The 26811-nt window shown below is 48.2% G+C and overlaps 1 protein-coding gene across 3 annotated transcripts in view; it reads left to right on the top strand.

Annotated features, from left to right (window-relative positions):
- SMOC2 (SPARC related modular calcium binding 2) overlaps nucleotides 1-26811 on the top strand; it is a 160911-nt gene that overhangs the window by 111986 nt on the left and 22114 nt on the right. For all 3 annotated transcript variants that reach the window (XM_072765897.1, XM_072765889.1, XM_072765909.1), the window contains exons 8-9: nucleotides 2322-2508; nucleotides 10367-10449. In XM_072765897.1, the coding sequence (XP_072621998.1) occupies nucleotides 2322-2508; nucleotides 10367-10449 (270 nt within the window). The remainder of the gene's footprint in view (nucleotides 1-2321; nucleotides 2509-10366; nucleotides 10450-26811) is intronic.

Raw genomic sequence — 26811 nt, 5'->3', positions numbered from 1 at the left:
AGACCAATCACAAAATCCCATAGATGTTACCCTCATGCAGTAGATGGAGTGGCCAGAGAAGCTAAAATCTAGATAGTTTTCTGTTCATATCATAACCGTGGTTTATTATCTAAAAAGAAATTTATGAGTGTCTGTTATATGCCAGGCATTCTTTTAGCATTGGGAAAATAGTGGAAATAATAGCTAACATTTATGAAACATGGCCTGTATGGTCTGTATGTCACACTTTGCATGTCTAACTTTCGTCCTTGTGGCGGGCGTGACACAGGTGTGGGTCCTCCGCAGCAGTGCGGCTCTGCCTGCAGCCTTCTGGTGTGGGAGCACACTCTTCCCAGCTTCTCGGTGGTTTCCACCTGTTTGATGTCACATTTACAGTCATAAAATCCCTGTATGTTGTAATATGGAAAATCACTTTATAAGCAGAAAAGTACTATAGAGATTTTTATATCAAATATATTTGCTCAGTGCATTTTTTTTTCTTTTGCTTTCTAAGGAGAAATGTGAAAGCAAAAGAATGTCATTTCTAGATGCCGCACGACAGCTCAGGGTGTGACCGTGAACACAGGCTCCAGTCTCTGTGGCTCCTCCTTAAAATGCGTGAGGACAGAGATTTAACTTGTCAGTGTTAATGTTCATTGAAGTATATTTAGGCTGGAGGATCCAGAAGAGGAATTTTTGTGCTGAGTATTTCTATAGTATATTTTAAATTATGTGTGACTTTGTAGTGAAGGATAAAGTGTTTTCCATGTTTTACTCTATTTAACTCAAATTCAGTGTCGTCTGAGGACCACTGAGTAGACAAGACTCACTTTGTTGTGATGCTGGAGTGTAATTACGCCATGAGACGGGCTTACTTTTAGACCTGTCTTTTTTTTTCTCCAAATATTAATTTATATTCCAGTTGGTTAACATATGGTGTTGTATCAGTGCCAGGTGTACAATATAGTGACTCAACACTTCCTACATCACCCACTGCTCATCACGACAGGTGCTTTCCTTCATCCCCATCACCTGTTTCCCCCACCCCCTCCCACTCTGCTCTGGTGACCAGCAGTGTGTTCTCTGTAGCTGAGAGTCTGTTTCTTGGTTTGCCTCTCTCTCTCTTTTCCCCCCTTTGTTCATTTATTTTGTTTCTTAAACTCTACACGTGACTTTGATCATATATTTGTCTTTTTCTGACTGATTTCATTTAGCATAATACCCTCTACTTCCATCCACATCATTGCAAATGGAGCAAAAAGATTTCATTCTTTTTTATGGCTGAATAATATTCGACTGTATATATGGACCACATCTTCTTTATCCATTCATCCGTCGATGGACACTTAGGCTGTCTCCATAGTTTGCTATTATAGACAGTGCTGCTGTAAACGTCGGGGCACAAGTCTCCTTGAATTAGTGATTTCATGTTCTTCGGGTTAATAGCTAGAAGTGCAATTCCTGGGTTGTAGGGTAGCTCTATATTTAACTTTTTGAGGACCCTCCATAGTGTTTTCCAGATGGCTTATTTAAATCACTGTTGCACAGATGGTGTGAGACTTCCATCTCCCCGGAGGCAGGGGTGCAGGCCGGTGGAGCAGCAGACCCTGTGCTTCTGAGTTCTGGGTCAGCCCCTCCTAACTGCGGGGTCTTCCCCACATGACTAGTGTGTTCCTCTGTCTTCTCATCTACCAAGTGGTTAAATGAGAAAATCCATGAAATGAATGAGGGCAGTTCTAGCAGGTGGAAAGCTCTAAATAGCAGCTGTTGTGTGACACAAGTGTTAGATGCTAATGCTGTTAGATTGTGTCTCTCTCACTGTTAATACCACGTGTCTCCACTGTCATTTCGAGCGTTCACAGCATCCTCACCTCTGTCACTGGGGGCGACATACACACCTTGTGGCTGTTTCGGCCACAGGGCCCTGGGCTCACTATCTGCTGAGATGGGGTCCCGCTGTGCTCAGAAACAAGCCAGGCACATAGGCTGTCACTCCCCATGCTTCAGCATCATCTTAAATAAAAGTTGGTGACGAAACTGAAAGAAGTGGAAAATGATTCCAGGTCTTGCACTGATTGCCAAAGAACGCTTGAGGATGTTTACCAATGGCCTCTTTGCTCACAACCGAGACTGAAACCCCGATGAGGCTGATGTGGTTGTCCCGACTGCGTTTAACAGGAGTGACCGCATGGGTAGCTCGGGCCCACCGAGCCGTGATGCCCTCCCTATCGCTTTGCCCTCCTTTCCACATGTCCCACTGCTTTCTGGTCACACCCTCAGGGCCTCTGCGTGTGACTGCCTATGTGCTGCATGCTCACACCTCCCATATTTCCTCCCTCTAGTGTCCTCGTGTGACCAGGAGCAGCAGTCAGCCCTGGAAGAGGCCAGGCAGCCCAAGAATGACAACGTGGTGATCCCCGAGTGTGCCCATGGAGGCCTCTACAAACCGGTGCAGTGCCACCCCTCCACTGGCTACTGCTGGTGTGTCCTGGTGGACACTGGACGTCCCATCCCTGGCACATCCACCAGGTAAGGCTGTTCCTGTGGGCCAAGGGAGGTGCAGGGCAGGGGATGGGGAAGGCTGGACCCCTGGGGGTGCCACTAACGTGGAGGCTCAGCCCTCAGACCTCACCGTGCTGCTGGACAGTGCTGGCCACACGCTCACGTCCCCGTGCCGGGATGCCTACACCCTGCAGGCTCTGGCCGTTGGAAGCTGGAGGAAACTGTCTCTCTGATGGCCACCAGGAGCTGCCTGTGTGAGTGCCTGTAGGAGAGGTGCAGGCTGATGTCTTTAGGCAGTGTTTGCTCCTGTCATGATTCATACAGGCTGGCACGTGACCACTGGCTCTGAACCCCGCATGGTGGGTGCTCAGAAGGTGCCCATATCAACTGCAGCCTCCTTATGCTTCTGGTTTTAGCAAAGGGAGCCAAGCATTTCACAAGCTGAAAGAACCGATCGCCAAAATTGGCTTTCTACAGCATAAAAATAAAGATGGTGTGCTAGAGGCAAGAGCAACAATCGCTGTGCAAGGTCTGAAATACAAAAAATGTATCCACTCCTATTTTGTGTGAGTTTGGGCAAAGCACACAGCTACATAATCACACCTGAACCACTCATGGAATTTATAAAACCTTAATGAAGATGTCTTTGCAGTACTTTGTTATATGAATTGATCCTTGAATTTTCATAGATTGATATAAAAATGATTTGCAAATGTACAAAAATATTATCTCTTAAAAGTTATCAAATTTAACCCCTGGTTTCATCTCTAGCACCTACGCATGAGCATTTTGACACTTCCTAAATTATTTCCCCCAATTTTTCAAGTGTGAGACTTTTAGAGGAGGAAACACTCCTCTAAACAGTAGGTTCCAGGCAGCGAAGTCCATCCAGGTAACCAGCGAATAAATGTCTTGTCAACATGAAGTCCACCCACACCTGGTCCCCCATCTGGCTCATTCAATAAAACCAGGCTCCTCGGGGTCCCTGCTTTGAGATTGGAATGACACAGTGGGATTACAGCTGGTCCTTGGTGGCTGGCGTGCCCCCGTGGAGGGTTGGCCTGCCTTCTGTGCAATGCACGGCACAGAGTAGACTCCAGACGAGGGTATCAGTCCAGAGACGGAGTCTCGGCGTCTGCAGGGATGCTAATGGAGATCATTTCACACAAGGGTGCTCTGCACGGCTTGAAGAGAACATAAATCTTTTTAAGATTTTGGTGTGAGACAAACAGACAAACAGTGTATGTTCTCATTCATTTGGGGAATATAAATAATAGTGAAAGGGAATAGAAGGGAAGGGAGAAGAAATGTGTGGGAAATATCAGAAAGGGAGACAGAACATAAAGACTCCTAACTCTGGGAAACGAACTAGGGGTGGTGGAAGGGGAGGAGGGCGGGGGGTGGGGGTGAATGGGTGATGGGCACTGAGGGGGACACTTGACGGGATGAGCACTGGGTGTTATTCTGTATGTTGGTAAATTGAACACCAATAAAAATTAATTTATATAAAAAATAAATCAACCAGGGAAATTAAAAAAAAAAGATTTTGGTGTGAGAAATGTGTTTAGGTTCCTGTGCACATATGTATAGGGAGTATTGTTTTCTAAGAAATCTTTCTTAGGAAGCAGTATTTCTACCTTTAAAACCCTGCCTTGCTTACTATGTATTTAGGTTGAGCATTTGTTCCCCAGAAGGGAGCTTGGTTCCTGCCCTGCTGGCCCCTCGGCTGCACCTCCAGGTGTTGCTGGCAGATGCTTTCTTCAAACTAGCTGACAAAAAACCCCAGGCTGTCAAAACCAGAACTCCTCAAACTGGCCCTTAAATGAGGAGATCAGTGTTTATGATGTTATCCCTAAAGAACCTGTATACATTTTTATTACAACCAGACAAGAAACACAGTAACCCCTCTTCCTTCCCATCTGTCCTGATTTCTTTCTGCCCAGACTTTACACTGTCTTCACAAGCCCCAGGAAGAAGAGCATCACGTTCTCATCTTCTTGAAATCTGCCTACAGGAGAGAATAACTCACTCTTAGAGCTTTGAATTTCAAGAAACAATATTAGATTAAACCCAGTTAGGAAGACCCCTTAGACTACTGCTGCATTTTGTCCCATCTATTCATCCATCCATCTGTCCATCTGTCCATCCATCCTTCCATCCATTCATCCATCCATCCTTCCATCTCTGTCCATCGATCGATCCATCCTTCTGTCCATCCATTCATCCATCTACCCTTCTGTCCATCCGTTCATCTGTCCATCCACCCAGCCATCTGTCTATCCATCCATTCATCCATCCATCCTTATGTCCATCTGTCCATCCTTCTTTCCATCCATCCTTCCATTCATCAATCCATGCATGCATGCATGCATGCATGCATCCATCCGTCCTTATATCTATCCATCCATCTGTCCATCTGTCCATCCATTCATCCATCTGTCCATCCATCATCCATCCTTCCATCCATCCATCTATCCTTCCACCCATGCATCCTTTCATCTATTCATACGTTCATCCTTCCATCTGCCCTTCCTTCCATCCATCCATCCATCCGTCCATCTGTCCGTCTGTCCATCCATCCTTCCATCCATCCTTCCAATGATGACAATCCCTTATTATTCTAGGGATTGAGGAAAGAGTGTTGACCAACATAGCAGGTCTCATGCCTCAGGGGCTTCTCTCCTGCTTGGGGAATGTCAAGGAAGGAGCAAGTGGCACCACTTCCCAATGCAGCAAAAGGGAAGTCCTCACATCCTGCCAGCCTCAAAACTTAAAACTTGCACACCTCAAAGGCGAAGGGAGGTTCAGATTATCTCAGCAGTTCGAGGACATACTTTAATAAGCCATGTTTTGCTTCTCCCTGGTCTGCCATCTCCGACCTACCGGCTGGCTCTGTAACTCATCCCTGACAGTGTTTCTAGAAGCATCATTCACCATAGCTGGTGCTTCCTTCTGACAGCAAGGACAGCCTTCCCCACAGACCCTCAGGCGGCCTGCCTCCCTTGAGTCAGCCACACTGTCATGCTCAGGCCAGGCCTACTGCTCATGGAGGAAGGGCCATCGTGGTTCCCATCTCTTGAAATCAGGCCTGGGACAGGGCTGTCCCCACCTCTGTCCCCTCACTGTTGTGCACACTGTTCTGGGGGTTGGAGATGTACAGGCAACAAAATGGACAAAAATCCATGCTTCCCTGGAGCTTATGGTCCAATGGAAGGAAACAGACTATGGGCAAAGCACATCAGTAGATGTGCCAAATGTAAGTAATTATGCTGGTGAACGACAAGTGCTGTGGAGGAAAACAAACCAGAATAGGGAGAAGGAGTGCTGGGGAGGCCCAACTTGCATTCTACAGAAAGCTGACATTGGAGTCGAGTCCTGAAGATGCTCAGGTGGGGATGCAGGTGGGGGCAAGCTGATGGACGTCTGTGGGAGCACAGCCCAGACAGAGGCAGTGAGTGCTGCCCCACACAGGGGAGGTCCCTGAGCCAGAAGACCGTTATTTTGGCTCAAAGGTAGGGTGTATCAATTAGGAACTTTTTCACTTCTGATAGTGGCAAATCTGACAAGTACACATAAACAAGGGACTATGTTACCTTGGGTAAGAATTACAGAGAACAAGAAAGCTCATTTCAGTTGACACTGTGGTTTGGTGATGTCATCAGGGACACAGCTGTCTTTGCCCTTGTACAGACTCTTCTCATGGTCGCAGGATGGCTGCAGAGATCCAGGCATCTCATCCAGACACCACAGTGCTCAGAGAATACACAGCCCATCTCTCTCTGTCTTAGGAAGCCAAATGACCTTCCCTATAAGTCCCCTAGCAAATTTAATATGTGGATTATTGGGCAGAACTGGATCATATGACCATGGCTAAACCCAGTACTGGCAAGATAAATGGAATTGGTTTAAATTGATCTTTTGGGAGGCATGGATATTGGGAAATCAGTCAAAATTAGAAACATTCAGGGATATCTGATAAGCTGCTGGCCAGCTTCACCAGCCCACACCTACATTGGTTCTCTGTTTAAATACCCTCTGTTGCATTATTCCTACTTTCTTATACTTTTCTGAGATAAGCAGTTCTTCCAGGGAGATACTTTATAGTTTTGCTTTATATTTGGAGAGATGGTTCAGGTTTTTTCCCCCAATTATCCTATTTATATTCACTGATGGGAAAGAACAATTTAAAAATCCAACACAGAAAGAAGCCATAAATATAAAGCACGTTGTCATTATCAGCCAGTTCCCTTTTGCTCTTGTTGCCAGGCAAGATCATTAAAACGCACAGACTTTGCTGTGGGCTGTGCTGAGGATGACAAACGTACACTGTTTGCCTGCCAGGGTCAACGGCAGCTTCCTTCTTCTTTTCTTTTTTTTAATAATAAATTTATTTTTTATTGGTGTTCACTTTGCCAACATACAGAATAACACCCAGTGCTCATCCCCGTCAAGTGCCCCCCTCAGTGCCCGTCACCCATTCACCCCCACCCCCCACCCTCCTCCCCTTCCACCACCCCTAGTTCGTTTCCCAGAGTTAGGAGTCTTTATGTTCTGTCTCCCTTCCTGATATTTCCCACACATTTCTTCTCCCTTCCCTTATATTCCCTTTCACTATTATTTATATTCCACAAATGAATGAGAACATATAGTGTTTGTCCTTCTCCGATTGACTTACTTCACTCAGCATAATACCCTCCAGTTCCATCCACGTTGAAGCAAATGGTGGGTATTTGTCGTTTCTAATGGCTGAGGAATATTCCATTGTATACATAAACCACATCTTCTTTATCCATTCATCTTTCGATGGACACCGAGGCTCCTTCCACAGTTTGGCTATTGTGGCCATTGCTGCTAGAAACATCGGGGTGCAGGTGTCCCGGCATTTCATTGCATCTGTATCTTTGGGGTAAGGTCAAGAACAAGACAGGGATGTCCACTCTCACCACTGCTATTCAACATAGTACTGGAAGTCCTAGCCTCAGCAATCAGACAACAAAAAGACATTAAAGGCATTCAAATTGGCAAAGAAGAAGTCAAACTCTTCCTCTTCGCCGATGACACGGCAGCTTCCTTCTAACATGGAGCTGTTAGCTGTCACGATCATCTGTAGAATCATCAGTTGGACCAGATGCACAAGTCCATCTTGATTCTCTCGCTTTTTTGTGTCAAAGTTGACATGTTGGCCACAGTGTGCAGATTCCCTTCGGGCTGGAGCCCAGGCACCTGCATGGTCAAGTAGGATCCAGTCGGAGAGGGGCAGGTTCCAGCCCGGCTACCGTTTAGCAGGACGAGAGCTGATGTGGGCTAGCAGATCAAGCATGGAACAGGCTGATGGCAGCTACATTATCTCCCAGAATGGAGCGATTTCCATTTCACGTTCGTGATGGCTGGTGAAGGTTCACCATCTGCCATTAGACTTCCACTTCCAACTGCTCTCACCTCCCACTAGGGCTGCCCAGGTCCCCTGACGCCAGAGCCTGTCTCTCTCGGCGGGATGCATGTGGCTACGTGAGCACGAAACCCCATTTCTCCCTGGCCGGAAGCCTGGTACTGATGGGCACACAGGCAGTCAAGAGATATTCATTCTTTTCATACAAATAAGTTCAACACTATTGAAAAGAATGTGATGGATATTGACACTGAGTTTGGATTTTTTTTATTGGCATTAATCCTACTTCTTGAGATGGCCATTTCTGCAAGGTAAGGCATTCCCCAGTATTCTTTAAAATTAGAGACAGAATGCTGTCATTTAAATATGCATTTTTATATCAGCATAGTGCTGGGATTCTTAAGGCATCCCCAGGTCAAATTTGGAACAAACCCGGAATGACCAGTGTAACTCGTGTTCAGGTTGCTGCAAAGGTAAAAATTCACAGCAAGGATTAGAAAGGACCCGCTCTCATCACCCACGAGAAGGACGGGGCATGGACTCCTAGCCCTTGGGTGGCTCCACACGGAGTTCGTGTTACCAGTTCAGCGTCTAACCCAGTGGAGCAGCCCGTGGCTTCCCTGAGCCACCCCCTCTGATATTTCTGCAAACGGGGTGTCCCCGGGAATGGCCCGGCTCTTGGGTTTCTCCCAGGAGTCCTGTCCTCATCCATCAGGAGCTGGGACACCTGCTGGTCCTTTCACAGCTCCCATTTCACGGTACAAGTTCCAACCTCTTCCAACCCCAGGGACACTGACCCAGAGCCTGAGATGAAGACCTCAGTGGTGAAAGCACGTGTAGGTGAGAACAGGAGTGGTCCCTCGGTGAGCTGGCTGCGTCACACATTTCCTTTGGTGCATGTTGGGCTCCCATCTACCTGTCCCAGCCCCAGGCAGGAGAGGGTCACGGGGTGACCTCCCTCCAACTCCCGGTTGGGGAGTGGGTCCCCGCAGCCCTGCTCACGTGCCCATGACTCTGCTTCCTCTGCACTGTTTCAGTCTGCACTGAATCCCACCACGTTTCAAAAGAACATGAGTTGATGCCTATTGGTGAGAACGTGATGGCTTAACTACTTGCTGGAGTGTCAGGGACTCTAATTTCAAAAACATCATTTCAGAAAGATGCGTTAGGTTTGTGGGAGTGCATGTTAGGTTCTCTGGCATCAAAGAGGCCACTCAGGGTGGGGGGGCTCGACGTCTCAGCTGCATCTCAGCTGCTCCAGGTAGGCTGTGCAGGGACTGGTCACCAGGGAAGGACACTTCCAGTGTGTCCCTCGGGGAGACAGTTCTTGTCCTCTTGTTTCCTATGGTAGGAAGACAAAACATAAGGAAAAATAAGAATTGGAAATGATCCCTATGAAGTAAATGTGAGCTCCCGTCCCTCTCTTAGGAAGTGAGGAGGGAAGGGGGTGGGGTTACAATGCAAGGCGAGGAGCCAACAGAACCTTGTTCACTTCTGGAAACCAGCCGGCCTTCAGTCCGGAACGTTCCACCTCGCCCCTCCCTCTGGTGCACATTGTCCCTGCTGTCAGACAACGTGAGGGGCTGGGAGAAGCAGTGTCCCCACTGCGCGGGGGTGGTTCTCCCTGGGATCCAGGTCCCTCCGTCTGTGGTACCCAGTGCCCAGACCACAGGCATTCCTGAATTGCCGCTGAGTACCCGCACCAGCTGTTCCCCTCGGCCTGCATCTGAAGCCCGTCAGGGACAGGTGCCCTGGGTCCCATCAGCTCTCATGGGGGAACGGCACCCACACCTTGTGCTTGGATGTCAGGACACACCTGTCAGACTTCACTGTCTGTTCACTTGATGTGTGGCGGCATGTAGCACTTTCCCCTCCCTCCCTCCCTCCCTCCCTCCCTCCCTCCCTCCCTCCCTCCCTCCCTTCTTCCTTCCTTCCTCCCTGCCTCCCTTCCTTCTTTCCTCCTTCTTCCTTCTTTCCTTCCTCTCTTTTCTCCTTCCTTCCTTCCTTCCTTCCTTCCTTCCTTCCTTCCTTCCTTCCTTTAACACAGGGACAACGTTTTGTAGCTTCATAAATCAGAATAAGATTTAGTTGGTCTTTCAGTAACAGGTAAATCTAAACTTCTGAGGTTCCTTCTGAGACATCTTTCCGGGCCACACCCGCTGGCCTCCCTTACCCAGGGGCACTTGGCCCTCCTCTCCCCCGCCCTCCTCCTCTGGGCCACGTCGGATCCTGGAGGCGAGGACGTGGTGGTGCTCGGTGGCCACTAGTGATGGACGGGCAGAGCCTTACGCGGGGTGCCCCTTCCTACTGACCGTGAAGAATAAGCTTACCATAGTAAATTGTCACAAAGGTCATAAAAGGTCACAAGTCTGAAGAGGTCGCTGCAGCTGATACACTGTGGGCTGAGGGCGGGCACCATTGCAGGAGCACCTGATAAACGGAAGAAGGCATCTTCTTCCAGGCGTCACCCCGTTTCCTTTCTTGCCCTCCTCGTAGGTACGAACAGCCGAAATGTGACAACACAGCCAGGGCTCACCCAACCAAAACCAGGGATCTATACAAGGGCCGCCAGCTCCAAGGTGAGTAGAAGGGAAGGATTGCTTGAAGCGCATCCACCACAGCTCCGAGCTTGTTTGCAGGTCTAGGATGAGAAAGAATGTCTCCCGCTCTGTTCCCTGTGGCCAAGGGCCTTCAAGCGGTCGACCAGTGAGCCTCCTCCCAGGGCCCTGAGCTCAGCAGACGCGCGGGCGCCCCAGGGAGCACGCTCACGGCACACGCAGGTCGTGTCACCTGTGGCCGCTACCCTGGAGCTGCCAAGCCTAAAAGCCAGCATTTCAGAGAAGCAAACTATGCCCCCTAAAATCAGATCTTCTAAACCAAAAGGATCCTTTAATTCCTTTACCTAAAAGAAAGCAGTAATTCAAATGTCATTTTCTGGCATTCCTTTTGGATTGAATCAATAGTTCAAGGAGCCGAAGTCCAGGTTTTAACAAAACATGAGCTCAGTCTTTGTATCAAGTGAGTTTAATTACAAAGAAGTATTCCAAATTAAACAGAGGCAGCGAGTTTAATCTTATAATTATTAAAAGTACGTTCACAAGAAAATATTTTATGGATGTTGTCTTTCATCAAAAAAGCACATAAGTGTTTATGATACACCAAAAATGATTATTTCAACAGTTAAACCTAAAGCCTCTGGTGGACCCCACGTCCCTCCAGGAATTTACATGGGATTAAGAGTGGCGGCATCGAGCGTGGGGGCCCGGCCAGCAAGGTTCCCACAATTGGTTCATCTCGTGAGATCAAGGAGTTTAGAGACAGAGCTCTGACATCATGGGGTGAATTTGATGGCATCCGTAAGATGCTTCAAAGCTAGTCACTATTTCATTTTGGTTCCCTCTCTCTCTCTCTTTCTTTTTCTTTTAAATATCTCCAGATTGTGTGTGTTTTTAGCCAATGCCCCAGAGACCGTGAAAATCATTCTCTAACGTCCTTAGCTCAGAGCACATGTTTGATCTTGGTCTTACACCAAGTTCGGATAAATTCCGCTTGGAGAAGTGTGGCTCTTGCTCTATTTGCATTAGTCTCGATAAAGAGGGTTTTAAATTCTAAGACATTTTCCTTTTTATGAACAAAGATAGAAATGACTAGGGTTTCACTCAGACACGTCTCTATCGTTCAGCAACACTGGGAATGAAAGTAGCTAAGACAGAGGAAGAGGAAGAGCAGGATGAAGGCAACTCTCCTACCTGAAGACGACTCTACCCGTCGCCTTCGGTGTTTCTGGGGTGTTCACAAGAGGGGCCATCTCCCAGCTCCCGATCTCCTGTGACGTCCTTTCGATGCAGGCTCACAGGGTCTATGGGAGATGTGATTTTTGTGACTCTGTGTGGTCGACGTGCTCTGTGTTTCATGGACCATTCTCCTTCCTGCCTCTTGGGATGGGGAGAGAGGGAAGGAGAGGTCATGTAGGTGCAACCACAAGCACCACACGAATTCCTAGTTGAGCACCGTTTGTATACATGATGTCTTACCCTGAGAAGGAGCTCAGTGCGAAGCCGAATTGCTCCCTGATGTTCTTGGACCAGACGGGAGTTCTCTCCCTCCGTCATCTGGTGGAGTCTCTTCCCTCTGAAGTCAGACTTTAACACTGGTGGATGAGATTTTTCTTCACAGGAAGTAATGAATCTAACAGGTGCGTGGTGCACGGAGAGCCCTCCGTGAATGTTTGCCGTTTGTAGCTGGTCTTAATCTGTTGCATGAACGTCAAACAGTCCATTTTTTGCTAGGGGTCCAACACTCTTGACGTTTTCTTTTTGGACAATACAAAACTGCATTACTTCCAAGTCAAGCTCTGTGAGTTTTGCATTGTGACATCCAGTCCATTTATTAACATCCAGAATAGCTTTTCGGTTTGTTAGTAAAAGGTGCTATGACAGGAGACAATCCTGTTTCCTCCTGTTGGTGGTGTCCTTGCCGGGAGGCTCTTTACATGGTTAGACCCAACCCGTTAAATACGAGACCTGGTTCTTGATGTAAGGGTGGGAATGGTCGTCGGCTCATGGGAGCGGCTGCTCATCCAGTTGAGAAACACGAGTGGCGTCTTGTGGGCTGGTCGGGCTGTCAGAGGTGAGGTCCGGTGGGCCAGGGAACACGTGGTGAGGAGGCACGACCCCAGCTGGAGAGTCTGCCCCTCGGTCCCTGCGGGAGGAGGATTATTCGGCTGTCCCTGCCGAGGTGCCCCTCCTCTCCCATCCCTTAAATAAAAACCAGAGTCTCCAGGCACACAAGCCACTTTTTGCAAACCGTATAATTGGTATAGCTTGGTACCGTTCATGACCACTTCATCATTTTGATTTTTTGAAGATAGTTATCCTTATTAGGAAAGAAACAAGTAGGTCTTGAAGAGAGTCCAGGACAGAGACTGTTGGTGGTGGGGAGGAGGAGGCAGCCCGGTGGGCACACACTCAAGCCACACTTAGGCCGAAGCGTTTTCTTCTTAGAAGGTACAGTTTTCATCTTCAGCAGCTTTCTCAGTTCTGTCCAGTGAGGGCCCTTTACTTTCCAAGCCAAGCTGATACCTGTCTCATGAGCGGCCCCCTGGTTTGGAGGGTTCATTGGCTGTCAGATGCCTTGCCCGCCCTCCATGGGGTGGTTAGGACACTGCTCAGCCCTCACGAGATGACAGCCAGCGTCTTACTGTGGGGGGCATCAGCATCCCCCCAACAGGTCCCCTTTGAGAATGGGGTCATGATTTGGGCTCTTTGATTCCATGAGTTTCCCTACAAGACCTGCCATGTGTCCTGACAGAGGTAAATCCCCAGGATGGTTGGAATTTTGAACAAAGACATTGAAGCACTACCTTTCCTGTCTATAAGTTTGCTGTGGTTCACTCTGTCCTGGTAAGCTCCAGCCTGCCAGTGCCCCCCTTGGGCCTCCTGGGGTCCAGCCTGCCTGTGTCCCCCTTGGGCCTGCCCGTGACTCCCTCAGGTCTTCTAAGCTCCAGCCTGCCCGTGTGCCCCTTGGGCCCCTGGGGTCCAGCCTACCCGTGTTCCCCTCGGGCCCCCCGAGGTCCAGCCTCTGCCTGTGACTCTGGGCCTCCCAAGGCCTCTCACCTCTGTGGGAGAGCAGTGGCGAGCTGCAGGTTTTTCCATTCCCTTGGGGTCTCCCCATTTTTGTGTGGCCGCCAGGACTCAGCTCCTTAGGGAGGCTGTCCTGGGCTCCTGTCTGCTGGACAGGGTTCACGGTACGTGTTCACGTGGCATCTGGGGTACACGGACTGTGTGCTGGTGTCGCTTACCCTCATGTCCTCCAAGAGGTGGCCTCGAGCTGTCCGGGACCCCACCAGCTGGCATGGAGCTCGCAGGAGGCACTCCCATGCTGAAAAGAGCTTGTCAATGAAGGACACTAGACCATGTTTCTTTTCATACACAAAGCCTCTTGGCTGCTCTGTCCTGAGGGATATTGTGGAATTAGCCCAGCAGGTGGTTTTGCTGATTGGAAGGTGTGTGGCGTGAGTGTCTGATACCTGGGGTGTAACGTGGGGGGAGGATGGCCCGATGGATAGAATCCATTATTCTGGCTAGACCCCTGAGTCCTGGCCACCCGGTAATGGAAGAAGGTATACCTTCTGCTCCTACGAGCATGAGGAGATGCACAGACCCACCCCGTGCCCCCTGAGACCCCCAGAGGTTTTGCCTGCACCGGCTGCAGGGACGAGATGCAGGTAAAGCAGAGACGAACAGAGATGTAGCACCTGCCAGCGATGGGGGTTCCTCCCTTCAAAGACCTCCAAGAGCAGGGGAAGCCACAATACAGGGTCTTTTCAAGTCTACAGAGACAAAAATCTCCTTTCTTAAAGTCCCCAGTGATTGCAGGTATAATGGAATCTCGGATTCCGTTAGAGACCTTAAAAGCACCCTGCCTGCATTTTTCGAGTAATATTTTTTTAAAGATTTTTTAAAAATTTATTTATTTATTCATGAGAGACAGGGAGAGAGGCAGAGACACAGGCACAGGGAGAAGCAGGCTGCATGCAGGGAACCCAATGAAGGACTCGATCCTGGGCCTCTGGGATCACGCCCTGAGCCTAAGGCAGATGCTCAACCACTGAGCCCCCAGACATCCCTCAAGCAATATTTTAGCCCTACTCTATTTTTTTTAATTATGATTTTCTAAAGTAGCATAAAATGATCCTTACCTTGTCCTGTGCATAGCACAAGATATTTTTCAAAAGGTAATTAGACCCTCTAGATCTACACTTGTTACAAATGACAAGACATCATCCTTTTTATGGTTGGGTAATATTCCACTGTGTGTGTGTGTGTGTGTGTGTGTGTGTGTGTGTGTGTGTGTGTTTGAGTGCACACATGCACACGTACCTCTTCTTCACCTATTTGTCTGTGGATGAACACAGGCTGCTTCCACGTCTTGGCTATTGTAGATAATGTGGCAATAAAATAGGGGTGCAGGTATCTTTTCAAATTAGTGTTTTAGTGTTTTCATTTTGTTTGAGTAAATCCCTAGTAGTGCAATTGCTGGGTCATAGTTCTGTTAACTTTCTGAGGACCCTCCACACTCTTCTCCTGAGGGGCTGCACCCATTTGCATTCCCACTAGCAGTACACAAGGGTTCCCCTTTCTCTGCATCCTCGCCAAAACTCGAGCATCTTTCCTTGTGTCTGTTGGCTGTCTGTATGTCTTCTTTGGAAAAATGTCTGTTCAGGTCCTTTGCCCACTTTTAATCATATTATTTGTTTCTCTGGTGTTGACTTGTATAAGTTCTTTATATATTTATGATACTGAGTGAAATAAGAAAGACAGAGAATGACAAATACCATATGATTTCACTCATATGTGGAATTGAAGAAACAAGACAAAGAAAAGAAGAGACCAACAGAAAAGCAGACTTGAGTGCAGAGAAGAGTCTGGTCACCAGAGCAGAGGTGAGTGGGGGTGGGTAAAGTAGATAAAAGGATGGAGAGGCACCAACTTCCAGTACCAAATACATAAGCAACGAGGATGAGAAGTACAGCATAGTGAGTGTCGGCAGTAAACCTGTAACAGTTTACAGGACAGATGGTGACGTGCTTACATGGTGAGCCGTGAGGGCCGTGCAGGACTGTGGGATCTCGCTGTTCCATGCGCCTGAAATGAATGCAGTGCCATGTGCTTGTGCCCCATTGACCAGAAAGGCAATTGGACTGTGAGCCTAGCACCTGTACGGGTACTGAGGACCCCGGGAACTCCACAATTTACCCCCTTTTTCCAGAGTGGGCCTCACAGCCTTCAAGGGTCTTCCAAAGATGATATAAGAGGTCAATATTTCACCCATTAAAAACTTCAGCTTCTATGATTTTTGTACCAAATACCGAAGTCATAGACAAGCATCTGCTAAGTTTTAGCTGGAACAAAGCTTTCATTTTAGATGAAAGCTCTCTACGCCTGCATCCGTGGCTCACTCAGGGTCACCACATGCGCTCTGTGCCCATGGTGGCTCATCTGTCCAGCCCCATCCATGCTCAGCAGCTGCACAGACAGGCGTCCCGCCACCTGCCTGCTAAGAGGCCCGGCTGGGATGGGCAGTGAGCATGCCAGCACTGTGTGTGAGAGACATTCTTGGAAACACGGTGTTTTGCCTTAAAGAGCTGTCTGCTGGCACTACTGTGAACGATTCATGCTCATCAACTCCACTCAAAGTTTGGGTTTGCATTTCTGGATGTGGCAGGGGACTGAGTAGCAATGCTTGGGAGAGAGACCTGAGCTTCTTTATTTTGTTTTTTGACCAGTGAGTTTGATGATTAAATATGAAATTAAATTTGTAGGTGAATAGGAATACTAAACCTTTAAAAGGAAATTGCATTTTGTAGGATGTGTGATGAAGAAATGGGCCCTTAGATCCGGGTTTAGGAGAGGATACAATGAGTAAAAATTCAGTTAAAATCACACATGTATTTTCCATCCTAAAGCCTTGGTGAGGCAGGAATTTCAGGACAAGGGGGGTGGGTGGTCAAGAGCGTGCAATCATCAGGACACGGCATCTGCAGGGACATCCCAAGATGCTGGTTCCATCTCACAGATGGGTTTCAGGGAATTACCCACAAGGCACCGATGGACATGGGGACATGTGGCAAATGAGGCCTTTATATAGTTCAGCTTTGCCTGCTACCAGAGAGAAGAGCGTCCCAGTGAAATCTGTTAATCCAAATGGTATAAGGAAGCTATTACTATTAATTTATGTGGAAATATTTTTGAGCGTTCCCAGACCCAAAAACTCACCTGCCTTTGGCTTTTCTGATTGATACCTTAGGACATGTTTTCTAACGGACACACAAAATATGTGTGATAAAGCCCAGAGGTGCCCAGACAGAGCCTGGCACCTGCGGCTGGAGGTAGAGATGCTGCAGTGGCCTCTGGGGCAGGAGCTCGTGCTGGGTGTGCGCTGCCTCCCTGCTGGCTAGCGAGCCTGCTGCAGGCCAACACTGGGCACCAGGGCAGGTGTCTCCTTTCTCTCACCTTGCCCTCTCCAGGTCACCTTCCGTTAGTGAAAATGGCTTTTTTTTTTAAGATTTTATTTTTTTATCCGACAGAGATAGTGCGAGAGAGAGCACAGGGGCAGAGGGAAGGGAGAAGCAGATCTTCTGCTGAGCAGAGAGCTCCGTGTGGGACTCGATCCCAGGACCCTGAGATCATGACCTGAGCCGAAGGCAGATGCTTCACCAACGGAGCCACCCAGGCGCCCCTGAAAACAGCTTCTCATGCAGGTGTTTCCTAAAAGCCAAGGGGGTACATCGCACACTTGTGAAAAGCAGGATGCTTGTACCGTTGCTTACGAGGACAGCGGATGGGATGCTGGATGTGGCAGGAGGCATGTGCAAGGCAAGATCTAAACGGTCCTAATTGTGTTACACTTGGCTGAATTCTTTGTGAGATTTTTATTGGGATATTTATTTAGTTCAGTTGATATTTTTTCTCCATTTTAAGAGGACGAGGAAAAGCTGGAGGAGACATGGTGGAAAATTGTGGGAATTACTCATTCACAATAAAACAAGAACAAATAAAGACAAGTTAAAGGAGCAAAGCCTTCTTCTTCTTCCTCCTTTTTTTTTTTTTTTTTTTTTGGTTTTAGCACGCAGAGGAAAGACTCATAAAGGTCAGCTGGAAATTTGAAGTTACATACAGGGAGGTGTTGGGCACTTTTTCCATTTATTAATACTTCGACAGCTGAGTGTTAAGGCTATTCCTTGGCTGAGCCACAGAACATGAGGAGGGGCTTCCTGGGTGCCAGGCTGCGCCCAGGAGTGAGTGGAGAGGTCTATGCATGCAAATCTGTACATAAAAATGGAGTTTACAAACTGCAGGAAGGCAGAGAGACCACGTCTTTCATGTGCTTCCAGGTGGACATTTATGAGAACTTGATTTGAAGCCACATCTGCTCCTGTCCAGAGCCTCACAGCTGCTTGGACGTGCCCCCTCCCCTTCAACGGTGCATTGTCTTGAGTCTCTGGGGCTCTGCGCGGCCTCCTTCCCTGGCCGGGGCTCCAAGTGGCCTCCCCGCAGGGCTTGGATCCCTGGTCCACACCGGCAGCTGCTGGGGGGGCGAGGAAGAGGCCGATCCGCCGAGCGCTGCTGCTGGTGACGCAGGCCCCTTGCTACCAGAAGAAGCCTAAGCTGCACGCACGCACATCCCGGAGGCGAGGCCATTGGGGCCAACTCCACGCCTTCCCCCTCCTCCCCTTGGAGAGCCCATATTCGAGTCTCACCTAATCCTCTGCTCCAGGAAAGGAGGCACACGGGTCTCAAAGCCTACGAGTGACGTAGCGAGGGGCTGCTCTCACAGCTGTGCGCACCTGCATCGCTCGAGGCTGGCGTTCACCTGGTGGCCACCCCCTCCTGGCTGCCGGTGACTTCGTGCCACCGGAGATAACACCATCTCGGATCTGATACAGTTAATCCACTCAGGTATTCCTCATCCAAGAAAATGGACAGGTTTCCCTCCCCTGGTTGGCTGGGATGTAACTATTTAGGAGGAAGAATCACACCCATCGATGGTTAAAAAGATAGGTCAGCTTTTTAACATTTTTTTTTTTTGAAGTTTTAAATTTCTAAAATGCAGTGTCCAAGCTGATTTCTTGCTTCCCAATGCAAGAGCATGATACATATCTTCATTTCAAGACATGAAGGCATTTGCCAAACAGCGGAGCCCCCAGTGTTGGCCTCACCTGGTGCAGGGGGCGCACGCAGACGCCTGGCCCCCCCGACACTGCCGCATCTACGGTTCTTTGAGAAGAAATCCGATCTTAAATAAACTCTCTCAGGCGAGAGGGGAGTGCTGTCCGAGACACTAGTATGGTACAATCCAGATCGGTTTGGCCTCTGCTACTTTGCAAGTGGTGGTTCTGCAGAGGAGAGAGGGAATGAGGTTAGATGCCTGGTCATCATGAGAAGGCGTCGGCCAGATTCACTAATGGTGTAAGCAAGCGTTCACAGACAGTTTGAATAACCGAGGAGGACAGACTGTTCTCAAACACCATTCAGTAAGTTAAATCTGTTGTTAAACAACTCTTATTCTATGATAAGCAGTTTGGTCCCAAATCACCACTTTAAAAACCTCCCAAGTGTGGTGTACATTGGAAAATAACGGATTCACTGTTAAGTGGCCTAGAGCTCACTTTTATTACTGTAGGCATCCCTCGTGGCTCATCTGCATGTATCGGGCCTGTGCCCTGGCCAGATCGAAGCGCCACCAGGACACGGGATCACTTGCATGCCCATTCTCATGGCATGTGGCACATGGCACGGTTCCCACCACCCCAGTGGCTCTGAAAGGGTCCGGGTGCTTCGGGGCTGGGGTCTGCAGTCAGGCTTCTCCCCAGGAACCCGTCCGTTGTACAACTTGGCATCTGCCGCGGTCGGAGACTGCCTCCTGTGACAGGTGCAGCTTTGGTTGGCCGTGTTCAGCACCTCTCGTCGTCCCTGGAGCGGCTGGCCGACGGCCCTGGCTCCCCGCACACCCTTCCCGAGCGCACCGTCGTCTCGTGCCTCCCGTCAGTCTTGCTTCTCACATGGGCTGCACGCTCGGCGAGGCCAGGTCCCGGTGCGCCGGGCGTGCAGGCCTGGAATGAGGAGCTGCGTGTGCTCTGCTCATCCCTCTTCACCAGGGAAGCCACGAGAGGGCCTTCCACCCGCTGTCTCCCTTCCAGCCTGTCCCCGAGTCTTACTGTCCTCACGTGTCCTCACGTTTCCAAGCCCAGAACCCGTCAGAACACCACAACTGCGCTGTGCCTTCTCTGTTTTATATTCTTATTATAACTGAGAAGCCCCTTCTTCATGAGCTTTGTGAGTGAATGTTTGTGGTGTGCCTATGGTGCAGAGGGCCCCGTGCTGCAGGCTGGGGGTGCAGGGATGCTTAGGCCCAGTCTCTGTGCTCGGGGAGCCAGGATTGCAGTCTTGCTGTCCCTGAACTGATGCGCTTAAGACTGCAACAGGATAAGCAATTAGGAAAATCAAGGAAACAGAGATTGGTACATGATAAAATTTCCTCTTAATGACTGAAAATGTCCTGGCATCATTCTTAAAAGCTCTGTTCCAGGTTTTGTGCCAACATCAGGAATCCTCCTCTCACACCCCGGGCAGTGCTGCTGGACACAGGTCTCTCTGGGCCATGCCATAGCACCGATGCCGAGCAGGGCTGGGGAATCAGGGTGAAAAATTGCTTCTCTCCCAGAAACCCAAAGGGAATGCACACAGGCACAGACCAACCAAAGCTGGACATCGGCCAGAGCACAGGGTTATTACTTATAGAATGCAGACCCAACTAATGAAAATGGCACGGCTGACGGTAGAAATTGAGTCTAATTCTTCCGGATAACTCAGTTCTCTAAGAATTTCCGTGGACCAACCGAGACCACAGCGCTCAAATACACACGCTCTGTGTTGGGCTACTGGGACACTCCCAGATGACCAACGATGGTAGGAAACTTTCAAAACCTCGTTTATAATGAATAACAGCAGGCCATGGAAACTTCTAGAATATTTTCCCTGATAGGATGATTTCATTTTATTCTTAGCTCTCTCCTGACTTGTCAAATCAAGAACAATTTCTTCAGAAAGATCAATGGTTCTCTCTCTGACAGAAAAGGATAAATGGACTGACCTTTGGCCATTAGGCAACTTCCAGAAATCCCTGAGATGAATCTTCTGAAAGTGATTTCCAGCAGATTAGCTTTAGAGTGTTGGGTTCTCAACCCATTTTTTTCTCTGTGCTTTTGTTTATTAAAGTAAGTCACTTATTTGGAGTGTATGATGGCTTGTTTCCAGGGGGGAATCTGGGGCACCTGTCTCTGCTTAGAGTTGGAAGTCTCAGAATCTGCCTGACGTAGAATGACACTGTTGTCACAAGTTCCTCAAATTCAGGAAGTCCTAGATTTCTGATTTTTTTTTTTTTTTAATCTGAGAAACACACATCATCTGCTGTGAAACACCACTTCTGGTAGCACCATTTGATAGGCCCTTACGAGTCCAGTTGAGGTCAGTATTCTATTTAACACTTTGTACTATTAAATAATAATCACTTTTTACTTATACGGGGTATATTTGTTTATTCAAATACAAGGGAATAGCAATTTTGTCTTTGTAACTTCTCTAATGGAGGAATTATTTTTGAAGTAAAGAAAGGAATAAAACAGACATCAGACGAATAGATACCTGTGGATATCTTAGTTCCTTGTGACCCTCCCCCTTTTTTTTCCTAGTCATGGCATGTCATTTGTTGACATCACTTTCTATTGCCGAGTGAACCAATTCTACTGGCACATACTATTTTTCCAGAATGCACCAGCCCTAAAGTCCACTTCTGCATGACTTTTGATTGGTCACTTCACCTCTAAAACTCAAGAGAAGTGAGGTTGGTCACCCTGTGTCAAGGGAGCCAATGAAGAGTAGAGCTGTGTGTGCAGTCCTTGTCTTCTCACCATTAACTCAAAGTCCTGTCTGCTTTAGGGCATTGTTCCTGATGTCAACATCTCTACACAGTTTCCTTCACAAAGGAGCAGCTGACATACAAAATGCTTTTCAGAAGAAGCAGATTGTTTTTGCACCTAAGACACATGGTCCATAAAGAAGGAAGTTCAGGATGTGGAAGCTGTTATTCTGGGGCTCATGAGAGCATGTCCCTCCCCTCTGAGCAAGGACAACCCCAGAAAGCAGGAACTGCTCAGGTTCTGGGCAAGAATGAGTCCTGGCAGCCAGCCTTAGTAAACACTGGGAAGAGCAATGTTTTCAGAAGCCCTTCTCTACAGACAAGGTTTTAATTTTCACAGCATATGTATCTGGATGGGAGTTAGCTCAATTTTTACATAAATGAATATGGATTAAATGAGCCCTTTATCTGCTGGCTCTACCATTTGGGGCATTCCTATAGAATTCCTTAAATATATGAAGCCAGAGAAGCTGGATTCATGAAGCAGACTGAGGTCACCATGTGATACTCTAAAAGGAGAAAACAGGCTGGAGGTTTGGCAGGATTCAAATCAGGTCCTATTATGGAATTTGGATTATATCCTGGACGATTTTTGTATAATTAATTTTTTATTAAAAAAAAATCACTGACAGAGTTGTGGATGGGGAGTCAGAGGTGCCCAAGACAAAACAGCAACAGCACCAAAAGCCACAAGAGCATTCGTGCTTGTGAATATTGATCAAGGATTCAGAGACACCAGTGCAGAAGCTTTATGTGTATTCATTCTCTTAGTCTTTACAGCTGAGAAGAGGGCCCATGAGAGAAGGTCACTTTATCTGTGCTTTGTAGGTGACTGTAGTGACATTAAATATCCCAAATCTGTATTACTGAGACCTCACCACAGGGGTATAGTGAGCTATCTAGCTTATGTGCAAGCCAGTGAGAGTCACACACACACGTATTTCCATGAATCTTATTGGAACTAAGTTCTTTATAGTTTGGCACGGATGATAAGGTGGGCTATATTGAATGTCTTCTGTGATTTATGATTAAAGGAGCCAAAATAAAACTATAATACAGTTGTCACCATCACCATCATTACCATCATCATTGCCATCGCTATCACCAACCCCCCATCACCTCATCACCATCATTATTGCAGTAATCAACATCACCTTACCATCATCACCGTCATCATCATCATCACTATCACCATCATTACCATCATTATTGCTGTCATCATCACCACCACTATTATCACTACCACCACCACCACCATAACCACTATAATCACCATCTAAATCCAATTTGAGTGAGTCTCAATTTACCAAAATCAATACAAATGGTTTGAACCTTCCTCCATGTCCTCCTACTTTTCTTCCCTGGGGCTCCTGTGTAGGGTTTGCTGCTAGAGAAAAACAGCAACAGCACTGATTGGCCACTTCACCTCTAGCTCAACAGAACTGAGGTGGTCACCCTGTGTCAAGGGAGCCAATGAAGAGTAGAGCTGTGTGTGCAGTCCTTGTCTTCTCACCTTTAATTCAAAGTCCTCTCTGCTTTGTCTTGACACCTGGGACTCCCAGGACACCAAGAATACTACACATCCTTGGGTGGGCTGGGATCTTGCCCTGTCTCTGGCTTATGATGAACACACTTTTGGAAGGATGATCTTGGAGGGTGATAGGCCAGGAGATTCACTTCCCTTATGCCCATTTGGGTTCCACCCAGCAGAGATTATGGGATGCTAGAGCAGAGTGTTGGCCTGGACAGCAGCCAGTCCAGGCACTGCTCTGAGGAGAGGACCTTTAGATCCAGAGAGGTTAGATGACTTGCACAAAGTCACACAGCCAGTGTAGGGTGCCTCTGGAACTAGACTCATGCTCTCGTCTGTGATATCAGGCTTCTAGTTTCATCACAGCATTTGGTTTTGTGGTTGTATTTTTCCTGCTGTTTCTTCTTTACCTGTCAAAAATAAATAGCACAGGCTCAGATGTAGAAGCAAGGAGTTGGCCTTAAGTTTGCCACTTGGCTTTGTGTGCCACCTCCTGGCATGCTTCCATTCCCTTGGAGTGTGGAGGGTGTACACACAGCAAAGGCTGGCTGAGAGCTGAGCCCTCTGTGACCCTGGGCCCTGGGGCAGATGAGTATGACTTCTCCCTTGGCAAGCTGTGGCTCACCCACTGCAGCTCTGCGGCTGGGGAGGCTAGCCTATGGGTGCAGAGAAGGCAGCCAGACAAGCTCTGGGTTTTCTCACTGCAGGAGGCAAGAAGCTCTCTGGGGAGGAAGTAAATTCTGTGTTTACATGTTTAATAGCCGGTCATATACCTTCTTGGACACTAGAGTGAAGACATCGATCTGGCTTTCATGGTCTGCAGGCTTTGTTAAGATAAGAGCTACCTCACTCAGAGCAGTAAAAATCAACAGTCTGTGGCTTTAGTAATTGGAGAAATCATTCAAATAGCCCTACCAGAGACAAAGTATGAGTCCAGGAGATGAAGCCTCGTCCCATTAAAGAGGTGCATTCCTTACGCTGCTTGGGAAAAGAAGTCTAAGGTCCAGAGGGAAAAATCCCCTCCAGCCTAAGTGAGATCAGCAGGTGTCAATCCAGCGCAGACCTGCCTTGCTTCTAGCAGCTCAACAATGTTTGCTCTGGGCCGTGTCAGGGGCTGGTGCCGGGCTGGCCATGTCCACCCCAGGTGTAGAGACCACTGAAGCTCGGGGCTTGAGGGAGCATTAGAAAATCAGAATTCTCATTTAGCCTCTGCTGTTCCCTCTTCAGAAATAATTGGCCACGTGTGAGAGATTTCTGCAGGCTCGGCTCAGATTACTTGAGGTAGTTTGGGGAAGTCTGGGACACAGCTGCATTTTTATATACATTCTATTAAAGAATCAGAATAGACACATTTAATAGAACTTGGCCTTAGCATTTGCACAAACGTGCCTGTGGGTTTCGAAACCCACTTGGGTTTCGTCTTTGTTGGCTGCAACATGCTACAACAGCCTGCACCAATCAGGTCCATAAAAGACAACAGTCCCTACTCTAATTATCACCCACGAAGGAGGACTACAGGTCAGTCATTCTAAAACTAAACATTAGCCTATAGTATAGGGTATAGTTAGCAAACTTACCTAGCAACCGACCCTGTTCTGTGACCTGCACGTGTGTCTCACAACCATTGTGGATGGTTCCCCAGGAAGTGGCACCACTCAGAATCAGCGTCTTCACTACTTGTTGTCATGGCTATGCCTGCTCACAGCCTCTTTTCAGCTTGAAATATGGTCGTGGAGACTCCGGATCTTGATCAGTCCCGGGTTGTGTGTGCTTGAGTGGGCCCCAGGCAGCTTTCTGAGGACCTTGGCCGACCACCTCTGTAAGTAGAAAACATTCTTCTATCCACTGTATGTTATGGTTAGACTCCTAATTGATGGGATTCTCAAAGCAAACAGTTCCTCATTTAACTAACTTCAGAGAAGAGATGCATTCCAGGCCCTAACATCTGGAGGAGCTCAATATTTATCAAAATCTGAGAGAACAGAGCAAATGTGCAGGAGAGAAATGTACATGGTTCTTGCTGTATTTGTACAAGAGAGTTGGGCAGGCAGTGAGGTGTGTCTGCAGACCCCTCGAGTCTGCTATAGTGATGGGAGTTGCACATCTTCGGGCTTGTGCTGTAGGCTCAGTGGGCACCCCTTGTAAACGTAACCCTCTGGAAGTGTGGTCGTCAGTCAGGATATCAGCAAGTATGTGGTCAGCCTCACGACACAGCTTGTTTGGTGGCCACAGGGTCTTGCTCTCCTGTTTTGAGATCAGCAAGTGGCACTTCTCTCCCTGTGGTCTGATTTGTACTGCATTTCCTTCTGGTTGATCGGCTCTGGAGTCAGACACACGGCTCTGTCCACACCCGATGTGCCTTCTGTATTTTAACCCAACTCTACATTCCACCAACTGTCTTCCCTCTTGCTTTTCTCCTGTGCTGATTTCCTTCTCATTCATTTGAAATCGGATTGTCTTGCGATAGGGAGCATGTACTCTAGCAAGCTGCGCATCCCCCAGAGTCCACAGTGAACACGCACAGATAAACACTCACATTCCAAACCACTTTTCATCCACACCATCCTTTCAAAAGCTATAGCCTTCATCCGCTGAGTTTATTACCTTTTGAGAGTAAAGGGCACAGGTTGAGATTGCCATGAAGCCATAAGAAAGACAGTTTTCACCTGGATGTGGTTGGTTGTATTACAATCTGTGGGCACAGTGTTGAGAAGGGAAGTGTGTTTCTTACTGCAAAGTATAGAATTGGCTGATTCTGATCATTGTTCAATGTGATCAAATCTAGGCAAGGATTTAGGTCGACATGGATTCCCACCAAGCTGATGCATCACTCTGCCGCTGCACGGGGTCACCCAGGGCTCTGGCTGGAGGGCTGTGGTCCTAGTCCGAGGGGAGGGCCACTGTGGGCATCCAGTAGGTGCCACCGCATGTGCAGGTATGGCTGTGATGAGCCGCCACTTGAGGGGTGTCCTGCATGGCCATGGGGTGAGTGTGCACGCAGCCTGTTCAAGCTCTGTCACCGTTATATTGAGGAAACAAAGTGCCTCCGAAAGTTCTTGGAAACAGAACAATAAAATCCATTTACCCTCCAGGGAGTACAGTTAGCCATTCTGTGGCTACCTCCCAAATAAAAATATTGGATTGGGGAAAATAGTTCTGCCTTAAATTAATATACCCTGAACAAATATAAATAAACATTGAAGCATTGAGTGAAACCATTTCGTTCCAAAATGAAACTGGATTTCTGCTTCTCCATGTCAGTAACAGTTTGTCACCATCTGTTGAGAAGAGCCTACGGGGCCAGCCTATGGAAAATCTGTAGGGAGATAATAAACACACACAGTTTCAATATTAAGGAATGACTTGAGTGTGTAATTTAGAGAAACAGTGTAAGTCTGAAAATGTGAAACTAGTGGTGTGGATCCAACATAAATTATCCTCGCACCATATTCCTTTCCGTAAGTCCTCACTTCCTCACTGTGTTTGTTAATTTAGTAGGGTTTTCAGAAGGTTCACTGTCAGATCACCAGGCTATAAGTCGAGTGCTCAGTGGGATCACGCTGACTGGCACTGTCTGTCCGTCGTCAATACCTTCTGTGCTCTCTTACTGGGCTCTCTGGCAGCACTCTCCCACGTGGCATGCCCACTGGGGTTTTCATCTAGGGAGCTGAGTCCCGTGGAGATGGATGGGAGGAGCAGAGCACCAGCTTCCGGCCCTGGTGCAGTGAGGATGTGGGTGGGAAGCAGGCCTATCATGAGGTGCAGATCACCAGGGCCCAGGGTGAGTCTTGCAAATGTCCCCACCCTCAGCTGTGGCCTGCGGAGGTGGAGGCGGCCGCGTCCACACCTTCTTCTCTGCGGATAGACACTCTATCTCACAGGTCCCTGGTGCTGTGCATGCAGCCTGTGACCTCACTCATACTCCACACGC

This window comes from Vulpes vulpes, chromosome 1 (assembly GCF_048418805.1).
Source record: "Vulpes vulpes isolate BD-2025 chromosome 1, VulVul3, whole genome shotgun sequence".
In the NCBI taxonomy this organism is placed as follows: domain Eukaryota; kingdom Metazoa; phylum Chordata; class Mammalia; order Carnivora; family Canidae; genus Vulpes; species Vulpes vulpes.
This window is presented reverse-complemented; position numbering and strand designations above follow the sequence as displayed.